Genomic DNA, 12,682 nt, shown 5'->3' with positions numbered 1-12,682 from the left:
TTTAGTCGTGTCGCCAATAGAATATTTCCACCTACTGATGCAAGGCTGTATAACGATGAAATTGATGCTTTCATTGAAACGTTCAACACCTGTTTTACATCAATCCATGAGGCTCACTCTCAGAAAGTAGAAGTGAAAGACGGAAAATTTCCGCTTTCAGAAAGATCAAAAAAACTTTACAAAGTGAAACATCAATGGCAGAAGGAGCTGAAGAAAATATTCCATCGGACCGGAAATAGGCTCAGTAGTGAGTATAGAATTATTTCCAAACAGATACAGCTTCTGAAAATTATTATAAAAGAATCTATAAGAATGGAGGAAGCGCAAATAATCAACAATCGTTTAGAGAACATCAAACCTGGCCCATTGGCTTTTAAAGAAATTTTCAAGTTCACCGGAAGGAAGAAGTCGCCATTTTGTCAGCAGTTAAGCGTTGATGATAATATTGTATCCAACACATCTGAAATAGCCAATCATTTTCATCAGCATTTCGTGTCCGTTTTCCGCGAAACTGTTCCTGCTTGCCCGGTGAGTGATCTAAATTCCAAAATTTCCTCCTTTATGGCTCCAATACCGCAACATATTTACTCTTTCGATAGTCACTTCAATTCTATTGATAATCCTGATCAGTATCATTTTACAAACCCTGAAAAGATAAAAACTATTATTCAGAAAATAAACAACAAAAAATCCTCCGGTGTTGATGGAATATCTAACTTTGTGCTACGCAAAGTTCCAGATACGGTAATAAACTTTTTAACCTGCATCTTTAACAATTCCATCAACAATGGCTACTTTCCTAGTGCATGGAAGTTGGCGAAACTCATTCCTATTAAGAAAAAGGCGAATAGTGCAGTAGTCTCCGATTTTCGTCCAATTTCACTTCTGTCCAACGTGGGGAAATTGTTTGAACACATCCTGAAAGAAAAACTGGAAAACGAGTTTATCATCAATCCTATTTCAAACTTCCAATTTGGTTTTCAAAAACAACACTCAACACAGCACGCCCTTCTAAAATTCCAAAGTGACATTACGTCAAATTTGAGAAATCAAAATTGTACAGTAGCTATATCCTTGGATATAGAGAAGGCGTTTGATTCTGTCTGCCACAATGGAATCATCTACAAACTAATTGATTTAAGGGTGGACCCCTTCTTAGTAAAAATTATACATAATTACCTGTTGGATCGAAAATTTTTTGTTCAAATAAACGATAACACATCTCCAAATGGATTGGTCAGTAGCGGAGTTCCACAGGGAAGTGTGCTGGCTCCTTTTCTGTTTAATCTTTTTCTCAACGATTTCCCTCACACTACTACACATTCAAAAGCGGTGCTTTATGCTGATGACTGCTTGATTTACGCTCATAACACATCGCCTGAAGAAGCTTTACGGTTTGCCTTCGAACATTTGGAGCATATTAACCAATATTATAAAACTTGGGGCATAAAAATGAATGCTCTGAAGTCTGAAGCCATCTGCATCAGGAATGCGTCAGGGAAATGCCCGAGGTATGTTGTGCCACAAAGTAAACAACTCAGATGTATTCTTGATGGAATAGAAATTCCCTTCAAAACAAACATCAAATATTTGGGAATCACATTTGACAAACTCAACAAGTTCAACTTGCATGCCAGAAATGTACTACAAAAAGCAAAACAATTGGTTGGTGGGTTTACATATCTATTTAACAGCAAATACTTACCACAAAAGACAAAACTTCTCCTCTACAAAGTCGCCATAAGGTCAGTGCTGATATATGGGTTTCCTATATGGTTTTCCATTTCTCCAAGTGTGGCTACTGAACTGGAAATATTCGAACGGAAGATTTTGAGGAAATGCATTCAAAAAAGGTATGAAACCCCGACCAAAATGTTTGCAAATACTTACATATACGATATGTCTGGAACACAGCCCTTCTGCTTATATGCGTTGAATCTCCAAAAGCAGTTTGTTGAAAAAGTAGCTTCTCATTGCAACGGCTTGGTAAACGAAATCTATCATCTTGAAAGGAACAATTCTTGGTCATCAGTATCCTATCTATCAGCAATTGGAGTTCTAAATGAGTGCATTGAAAGCGTTCCAGATAGTACTTCACCACAGTTCTACACTAAAACAACCCCAGGCACTCATAGGGGATAAACAAAAAAAAAATAATACTGTTACGGAATTAGATTTAACTAATGTCCGTGTAGACGTTGTTTTATTCCCCGATACGATTTGTACCAAATAAAACAGGGTTCGTTTTAGATTACGTTTCTACAATGCTTTATTTACTTTATTACACTTATTCGGAGCTGACTGTTATAGCTAAGTACACAGCTTTACTTTACTTCTTTACTAGTCGATGTTTACACTTCGGTATAAAATTCACAACTGCTCACTGTTTGGCCGGCATCTCATATTTATACCCAAAATCTCCTTGGTCTAGAATTATCTACACAATCTGGCCACATCTCGAATCTGTGCAGCGAACACACAGACGCACATTCGCACTAAGCGAACAACCATACTCACATACATACAAGTAGACAAGCACAGTAATGACGTAATTACAACAACAAACAAATGTAAGAAAAGAAGTGACAAACTAAACAATAATTACATGACTATGGCAAACAAAATAAAAGCACATTAATGAAAGGTAAAGAACATCTAGAATAATGAAGATAATTCTACATGATAATTGTTGTTGCTTAAATAAAGTAACTGCGTAATAAAACTTTACGTTACAATTCAAATTTTTAAATTAACGGAAATTAAACTAAACTAACTTAAACCTATCAGTTACATTCGTAACATTGCCTCCCGCTTAAGCCTGTTCGTCCCGAATAGGCACAGTTCCCTCTCGGTGGTATGGGCATTGGTAACACTGCCTCCCGCTTAAGCCTGTTCCTCTTGACTAGACGCAGTTCTCGTTCCGTAGTGGTGGCAACCGATTTAGATGTACCCCCTACTGCGTCAGCTTTGGACTTCTGCTCTTCTGGACGTTGCTTTCTCTCCAGGAATCTTGACGTTATACCTTCTTTCTTTGTGGTCACCTTCCTAAGTGCCACCTGGTCTTCATCGGACTTGTCCTTCCTTGTTGTACGGCCGCTTTTCGATGGACGTTTCCTCGACGTACATCTTCGTTTTCTCGTCCTCGTCGCGAGATTTTTCCACTTTCCTACGGGCCAATTGTCAGCGGCTTCCACCTTCAGCGTACGGACATCTACAGCGATCTCGTCGGATTCTGCACTTTGGCGATGCTTGCTTTTCTCGTTGTAGCCCACATTTATCGGTATTTCCACATTGGACCAAGTCATCACACGGTGCTTTATGTCCAGGTTTATATCGAAGGCAATCATGAAGTCTACACCAAGTATAACTTCGTCCATAATATCGGCCACTACAAAATCGAAATTTACAGATTTTCTACCCATACTTAGCCTTTGGTAGGCCTTTCCATGCACCGTTGTAGTCTCGCCTGTGGCCGTCCGCAATTTGACTCCGTTTAACGGCAATACCTTCCCTTTTACCAAATCCGGTCTAATAATGGACTTTGTTGCACCGGTGTCCAATGTCAAGGTACGCAATACACCATTGACGAAGCCTTTAACCGTCAAGTTGTGATTCTTCTGCTGGACTATGGCTATAGAAATTGTGGGACCATCGTTTTCATCCTCTGCCAGCGGCGCCTCGTGATTAGCAGAACTTGCTGTATCTGATTCACCTGATGTCTCTCTTTGCAGAGTCCTGGCCACCGGTTGGTCGTTGCTTTTTGAAGGCGGTGAGGTGGATCTGAGCCTTGGTCGTTGCAATATGCATTCTCGTGCAATGTGTCCAGCTTTACGACAGTTGTAGCAAGTCTTTCTCGTTTTACCAGCCCCTCGTTTCACACGCATTAGTGCATCCTTTAGCGGATCGACAACGGTCTGGGAATTGTTGTCCTCAACTTGCAGCCTCCGCACGTTGTAAGCTTTAGGTTTCACCAGCATCTTCGCGGTTTCTTGGGCCAGGGCAAATGACACGGTTTCTGCAAATGTTCCTATCGGTGCCGCATACGTCGCAAATTTTATCTCTGGATCACGAATACCACTTGCAAATGTCTCAATCTTTATGCGGTCCACCAATGGATGTGTCTCTCCTGGATATGCCAACTGCGCCAACCGCTCTATATCAGCCGCAAAGTCTTGTAAGGGCTCATTTGGCTTCTGAACTCTTCCCCTAAGTTCCATTCGGTAGATCTCTTGCTTGTGTTCACTACCGTATCTACGTTCAAGAGCAGCCATTATATCTCCATAGTTGTTCCTAGAAGCGGCAGGAATACTCTGTAATACGTCAGCAGCATCACCCTTCAATGCCATCAGGAGTGATACCGCCTTGTCGTTGTCGTTCCAAGAATCTCTAGCAGCCACTGTCTCGAACTGTAATTTGAACACATTGAAAGAGGTAGAGCCGTCGAACACTGGAGGCTTAATTTTTAACGCGTTATGGATAGCTCTCACTGGACCGCCTTTAATTTCCAGTTCCGACATTTTCTTTTCTATGCCCAGAATCTTCTCATCTTGAGCCAGAAATTTCTCATCAACAGACAAAATCTTTTTATCCAACTCTTTAATTTGTACCTCCATGTTTTCTACTCTCTTTTCAATCACCATCGTGATGTTTTCGAGTTTCTCGTTAATTGTTCTAGAATTTACCTGTAATTTCTCTTCCATGCCCTTAGCGATTTTTCTAGAGTTCTCTTCTAACTTTTCCTCCAATTTTCTGGAATATTCTTCACTCTTTCTGGAATTTTCTTCCATTTTAGCATCTAATTTCTTCATCATCATAGCCAGCATTGATTTCAAATCGTCACCCCTGGCAGCTACCGACGAAACTTCCTCAACGCTGGATTCGCCCTTTGCCGATAACTCGACTTCCTCCTTCTCGAACTCATATTCATCGATGTTCATTCCACGGCGCTCGAACTCTTCCAACAAGCGTTTTTGTAGTTCGGCCTTGTTGCCAGTAGAACACAACTCCAACTTACTTAGCTCCTTCTTCAAGTCTTCCACTCGCAGATCCTTAAACTTCATTGTAGGATGATCGTAATCTCACTGCTGACACCAATTGTTACGGAATTAGATTTAACTAATGTCCGTGTAGACGTTGTTTTATTCCCCGATAAGATTTGTACCAAATAAAACAGGGTTCGTTTTAGATTACGTTTCTACAATGCTTTATTTACTTTATTACACTTATTCGGAGCTGACTGTTATAGCTAAGTACACAGCTTTACTTTACTTCTTTACTAGTCGATGTTTACACTTCGGTATAAAATTCACAACTGCTCACTGTTTGGCCGGCATCTCATATTTATACCCAAAATCTCCTTGGTCTAGAATTATCTACACAATCTGGCCACATCTCGAATCTGTGCAGCGAACACACAGACGCACATTCGCACTAAGCGAACAACCATACTCAAATACATACAAGTAGACAAGCACAGTAATGACGTAATTACAACAACAAACAAATGTAAGAAAAGAAGTGACAAACTAAACAATAATTACATGACTATGGCAAACAAAATAAAAGCACATTAATGAAAGGTAAAGAACATCTAGAATAATGAAGATAATTCTACATGATAATTGTTGTTGCTTAAATAAAGTAACTGCGTAATAAAACTTTACGTTACAATTCAAATTTTTAAATTAACGGAAATTAAACTAAACTAACTTAAACCTATCAGTTACATTCGTAACAATACGAATATTTAATTATCTGTGATATTTAGTTTTATATATTTAAAACGCTCGCTTAATTATTTACATGCAATATTTTATCATACTCTGAATTAATTTTGTGATATTTTTATTTTCTCACTTTATACACTTTGTACTATTCGCGATATACTTTGTTATTATTTACTTTTCCATTGTTTTACACTTTGTATTGTTCGTCATATACTTTGTATTGACGCATGCTATTTTAGCTTTGTTCCTTTACCTGCCTGAGGTTACCATTTCTTACCATTTTTAACCTGCAAAGCGTTCCTTTACTTTAACAAGCATACAATTTATATGAGACCAGTTCACCACTGTTACCATTTTTTGCCACTGTTACCATTTTTTAAAGTAAAGGAACAGACCATTTATTGTTTACGTTCGTAAATGCTCTGTTTGACACTCGCTAAATAGACACCTATTTGTTTTTGTTATTTAGTTTTAGTATTTATTTATTGTATTTGACAGTTCGTCGCTCTGTCAGAAACCGTACAGGCCGGGAGCAAGCCTTTTCTCTTTCATTTGTGTGTTTTCACAAATTCTATTCTACATCGTTCGCAAAGTTGCATACCACATTCATGTGTTAGAATAAGACGGCTTTCACACAGTGTCGTTTTGACGACACCATTTCACAGTTTCCGTTTTGATGTTTATTCGTAGATGTTGTCAGGGTGGGAAAATGTAGTGAAGAAAACGTACGAAAAAGTACTGTTGATGTAAATTCATACACAAAATAATTATTTTATTGCACTCATTTTTTATGTTTCTTACCTGCAATGATGTTTTATAATCAGAATCAATATATACACATATTTTGTAATCTCTATTTCAACATATTTCATTAAAACATTTTTGTACATTCGGTACATAAATAGTACGCTTAGGTAAATTTGTACGATTGGCACAAAAATCCCGCAAACATGCAACCCTGCTTACAAAAAAATACGAATGAAGCGAAAACGGAGAGCAAGAAATGACGTCGTCTCCGTGACGAAAGTACACTGTGTGAAAGCCGACTAAGACGTAATAGTTCTAAATATGTATTGTTAATCATTCGCTGTACATTACACTATTATTGAAAAGAAGAAGACTCAATAAATTCGATTACTTACTTACTTACTTGATTCTGTTCTGGCCTTAACTGCTCCAGAAGAAAAGTATTATATTTATGGGCCTATCTTGTATTGCCACTAAACTTGAGTTGCGTTGTCAGTTGTCTGCGCGACTGAGACGAAATGTTGTACCATTAATGTCAACTCAACTGGGTGGTCGATAAACATGTTATCGATCAGTGTTTTTTCAAACTTGTGACCTCTATTCACCAAAAAAAAAAAAAAAAAAAAACATTTTAAAAATAATTGCGCTTTAGATAACTCTTTTGTGTATTCTGGACAATATTTTAATATTTTGGCTGAGTTTTCGAGCAAATTTGGAAAACAACCCAAGATTGGAATATAACCTGCCCATTGAATCTTCGGATCGTCAAGTTTTATTTGCTGTACCAAAAAATGATAAGTTCGGTGGAATTATTTTTTGATGATGAAGAAAATGTACAGGACATTGCATCTATTAGAAGAAATTTGAGGGACAAGTCGAATCCATTGGAATTGCCATCTGCACTGTAAGCTGATGATTATGTGGAAAGATCTGTATAACACTGGTCAACACGACTTTTGTTTCAACCGAAGTTGTTGTTGTTTCTAAATGAAATCGGCGAGCTTTTTTCAAATCTGGTCACGGTTTTTCTCCATCAGCTCTTGTTCTTAAGATATAGCTCAAAATCGGTTTTTACGAGTTTTACCCAGAATTTCGTTATTTTCCGATACAAACAAATAATTTTTTGCGTGTTTTTCGACACTAATATATTAAGAAGATGTTGCACGCTCGACACAAAACGTTTTTTGAAATAACTATGGCGAATATTTATCAAAAAATATAGAAAACATACCATGAATCTTGTAAAAATTGCATATTTTGAGTATTTTAAGCTGTAATTACGTCATCGGGGGAAGTCATAGAAGCTTCATATGGCATTCCGGATATGCTCAGGGTGTCTTCTATATAGTCCTGTATTCAAATATTTAATATAAAGTTCATAGCGCCCACGATTCGCCCATTACCTAAAAATCGTCATGAAGACTGCCATTGAAAAGTAAATGGCATATTTGGTAATGATATCACAGGTAAATGATTTCCCTTTAGCAGTCTTCATGACGATTTTTAGGTAATGGGCGAATCGTGGGCGCTATGAACTTTATATTAAATATTTGAATACAGGACTATATAGAAGACACCCTGAGCATATCCGGAATGCCATATGAAGCTTCTATGACTTCCCCCGATGACGTAATTACAGCTTAAAATACTCAAAATATGCAATTTTTACAAGATTCATGGTATGTTTTCTATATTTTTTGATAAATATTCGCCATAGTTATTTCAAAAAACGTTTTGTGTCGAGCGTGCAACATCTTCTTAATATATTAGTGTCGAAAAACACGCAAAAAATTAATCGTGGGCGCTATGAACTTTATATTATATATTTGAATACAGGACTATATAGTAGACACCCTGAGCATATCCGGAAAGCCATATGAAGCTCCTATGACTTTCCCCGATGACGTAATTGCAGCTTAAAGTACACAAAATATGCAATTTTTACAAGATTCATCGTATGTTTTCTATATTTTTTGATATATATTCGCCATAATTTTTTCAAAAAACGTTTTGTATTGAGCGTATAACATCTTCTTAATATATTAGTGTCGAAAAACCCGCACAAAATATTTTTTTGTATCCGAAAATAACGAAATTCTGGGTAAAACTCGTAAAACCCGTTTTTGGGCTATATCTCAAGAAAAAGAGCTGATGGAGAAAAACCGTGACCAGATTTGAAAATAGCTCGCCGATTTCATTTGGAAACAACAACAACTTCGGTTGAAACATTCAACTTTTTCAATTTTGTTGAGCAGTGTAATTAGTAAATTATTTCAGGTTTAAGGCGTATTTTCGATTGCCAAAGGATCCCGTAGTTTACGTTGTGGAAACGTTAAAGGATGACTTCAAAGTAAGTTACAGATCAACAGCAATACCCCCACTTTTAAAAGTGTGCGCAGCGTTGCGATTCTTTGAGGACGGAAGTTTCCAAAAGTCCCATGGCAATGATTTCAACAATTGCATGGCTCAATGTACATTGTCGAGAGTATTGAAGGAAATTGTCCACTTGATAGAGGACAAATTGTGTGTTTCGAAGTTGACAGAGGAGGAAAAAAAGGCAAAATAAAAACCATTTTTATTCAAAAACGAAATTCCCTGGTGTAGTTGGCTATATAGATGGAGCACATGTGCACATTATGGAGGATGTTCGTCATTTGTACTTAAACTGAACCTACTGTATTTGTCACCAAATTCATTTGCGATTTGCTGTTGTCCGCTCCAAAGGCGATAGATTCACTTATTGTGATGGACCACCACCAGCGTCGTTGAAGTTTATTTTATTTTGAGGCATATTCTTTTTCAATTTTGCTTTAAAGTGAATCCAGGCTCTGCCACTCTTCAGGTGTTCGTGTTGGAAGTTCATGGCTGTTTAAACTGTCCGAAATGGACCTCCACGCTTCATCCGCTGTGGCTTTGGTTTCACCAAAACTCCCGAACTCCTCGGGCTAAGTTTGGATTTTCACTCAGTTTATCAATTAATATTTCGAACTGTTGCTTTGTCGTTATTTTCACCCTATTGATACACAAAATTAATTAATGATGCAAAGAATCAATAATTGTTAACAAAATGTTTATTTTTCCTTCTATTTTACTTCTTGTTTCTTCAAAAATGTTCACTGCAACTGAAAATTTGTGGTTGCTGAAAACCAACCGCTTCGTCAACTGAGATTCGCAACTTCAGTTGAGAGTTGCCATACGTGGATCAATTTTTACAACTGGCAACGCCACTCAACGATAATTGTTATCGATGATCGACCCCTTAGATACATATTTTTATTCCATTCATAAAGAAAAAATAAGTTGGTATTAATTTAAAACAAAACGTCCTTTATTAAGGCAAAGAAAATTGTATGTTGTGTTCCTTTACTTACCTGAGGTTACCATTTGTTACCAATTTTATCCTGCAAAGCGTTCATTAACCCCGAAAAGTGACAAAACTGGAAGCAATTTTTAAGAGAGTGAGAGTGGAGAAAGAGCGAAAATGGCTTTATCTTCTACCACAGGCTACCAGCAAAATTTCTGAAGGTAAAAAATGGCAGAACTGATTTTTCGACTTTTGTTTGACGATTATTTCACAATGAAAAAGAAAACAGAAGAAAAAGTCGAACGCTGATAAAACTAAATTAAAAACTGTGAAATAAAAGACGAAAATTGATTTTTTTATGTTTCTTTTCGACATTGCTGCCAGACCTACCATTTTTCCGTTCCTTTACTTTTCTGGTAAAAATGTTCATGAGAGAGGAATTTTGACACTTTTCTCTTTTACTACCCTTACCATTAAAAAAGTAAAGGAACAAAACTCATCACATTACGAAGGCATCAGTTAACACAGACGACGGCGTCACTTTATGCATTTGTGAACGACATGCTGAACTAGATTGTGAATCGTTCGTCTGATTGTAGTTCAGTGAACTATTGAGCTATAGTGAACTATATCGACTGAACCATGGTACAATTACTTAGGTAGATGCCTCAGCCCAGCTGATCGAATCCAAAACGTCAAAAAACTAGGAACTCGCCATGAAAAATCAAAACAGAAAACCATATGATTCGGTAAGTAAGAGATAGCATGTGTTTAATTTATAGACAAACACAAGCGATAAAAAGAGACAACAAGAGATCATTCGGCGAAAATTTTGACATTTTACATTACAAAAAAGTTGCTTTGTTGTAGCAATTCGCCGTTGTTTCTACCTATTTAATTGTACGATGGACTGAACCAATTCATACGCTCTTTTTATAGCCCGTTTCCACGGTACGTCGTTCGTTCTCTATTCGTTGTTCGACCCATAACTACGAATAAATTACTTATTTCCTCACACAAAATTCTATGAACGAACGACGATTTTTCTACGTTGTTCGATTAGAAATACTTTCTGAATGACGAATAGATATGTCCCATCACCAACAAATGAGAGAATTCATCGAAAAAATTAATTATGACATGTATAAATTCAAAATTGAAAAATTAGTTGAAAACACAAAAATTTGTAGAAAAAGGAAAAAGATGAATGAAAATTAATGAACTTAACATTTTATATAGATGCAGAAGGAAGATGGTTGTGTTTCCTTCTTAATTCCACACACATTTCTTGTCCATTAGTTCAAAATCGCGTAAAAAATCAGAAACAGAAAGAAAACAAATAACTGAAAGTCGGTATACACAAACATTGTTTTGACATGTCTCTCTCTCTATATTTTTGAAAATAGAAACATATAAAAATATATTGAAAATACAAAAGTATTCAGAATTTATGGGAAAAATGAATGAAATGTGTGTTGTTAAATTTAGAAGATACATTTGATCGAAAGTCTATTGCTTTTCCTATTCATTTAATGTATATTTTATGTGTTTTCGGTTCAATTTTTTGTGAAAAAAAGGAATCAGAAATGAAGGAAATTTTGTTTATGTTTCTGTTAATTACGAATGGTGTCGTGGAAACGGGTTAATTGGTGTACGTCGTTTGACAGGCGAACAACGTAATTGAAACGCTCGTGTGAACATGACATTAATGAATCGTTCAGTGTAGCGATTTTTACCTCAGAACAGTTGACATCCCTGCTCATAATTGTTGTTTTTTTAATACATGGTAACCCTACAAGGAATGAACTAGATTGCCGTTGCAAATTCAGTTTGACTTGTATCGTCCAAACAGAACTTGTACATTTCTGCTTGTTATTTCTCTTATTATGGTTGAAATCGAATTGGAAACGTGTTTAGTGAACGAGTTTTGCTGGTCCACGGTTTATAGCAAATATTCAAATCTATCATTCACATTTTGATTAAAAACTCACAACTTTGGGAGTAGGTAAGTCCACATTTTATTTGTAACGAATGCAACGAATGCTGGTGTCTTGCTGTCGAAACTACTCGCCTATGCGACATATGTAAATCGTCTTCCATTGCTTACCACAGTGTCATCCAATTTGCATTTCTGGACTGAACTCTTCTCCATTGTGCTGCATTTCGGCATAAATGTATTATTCTCCCAGCTGGCGGGAAAAATCTGAAATTTTTAACACAGGTATATCGTTTCGTCCTGATTACAAAAATATAAAGTTCGTTAGGGGGAAGTCCATACTTACCGACATATGGGCCTCTGAAGTTCCGAAAATTCCTTTGTGTAAAAGCCTGCTACTTGAAAAATTGCAATTTAAAAGAAAATTTTGTTCCTGTGCTCGACATTTGCTCCTGTCCATAGGAAAAAGTCTTAAATCCCCGACCAAAGTCCGGCTACTTAGAAAAAATTTACAATTTATAAAAAATTCTGACTTTTTTGGCAGCAGGGAGATTAGTCAATTTGTTCCTTCATTCCATTCAAGGAATACCTAGCTTTGCAGAGTTTGTCACAGTCCGGCATATCCATTATAAGAGATCAACAGGTTCCTTTACCTACATCCCAAATGTTGCTGTTGCGAAGATCTTTGCTGACATGTCTGGGTACCCCCACCCCATCCATTAGATGGTGATTTAGATGTTTCTGCCTATAGCACCTAAGTAGATACTGCATCGACAATTTACTGTTTTGCCGACGCACCGATGCACCGGCAAGATCATAGTTTCCTCATGTAAATGGTCCACTGAAGCCATAAGGAGAGACCGTGTTCCCAGCGCTGCATTCTAGCAACAGTATTGCGTATCACTTACATGGGCATGAATAGCTTACCACAGACCGACCTTCCTTTCGCGTTGTATGTGGTTAATACAT

The 12,682-nt window shown here is 37.0% G+C and overlaps 1 protein-coding gene and 1 long non-coding RNA gene across 2 annotated transcripts in view; one reads left to right on the top strand and one right to left on the bottom strand.

Moving 5' to 3' along the window:
• Positions 1–4: 4 nt before the first annotated feature.
• LOC141399858 (uncharacterized) lies at positions 5–1,755 on the bottom strand. The gene is made up of 3 exons (XR_012411999.1): positions 1,706–1,755; positions 1,180–1,644; positions 5–930 (listed from the first exon to the last, which is right to left on the bottom strand). It is a non-coding gene; the product is annotated as an uncharacterized lncRNA (long non-coding RNA).
• A 5,174-nt stretch (positions 1,756–6,929) lies between these two features.
• The window catches only part of LOC141399857 (uncharacterized), a 36,729-nt gene continuing 30,976 nt past the window's right edge, over positions 6,930–12,682 (top strand). The window contains exons 1-2 of the mRNA XM_073979189.1: positions 6,930–7,377; positions 8,751–8,823. Coding sequence (XP_073835290.1) covers positions 7,265–7,377; positions 8,751–8,823 — 186 coding nt within the window. The 5' untranslated portion in view covers positions 6,930–7,264. The remainder of the gene's footprint in view (positions 7,378–8,750; positions 8,824–12,682) is intronic.

The sequence above is a fragment of the Musca autumnalis genome, unplaced genomic scaffold, assembly GCF_047663935.1.
Source record: "Musca autumnalis isolate F117 unplaced genomic scaffold, ASM4766393v1 scaffold_3, whole genome shotgun sequence".
Taxonomy (NCBI): domain Eukaryota; kingdom Metazoa; phylum Arthropoda; class Insecta; order Diptera; family Muscidae; genus Musca; species Musca autumnalis.
This window is presented reverse-complemented; position numbering and strand designations above follow the sequence as displayed.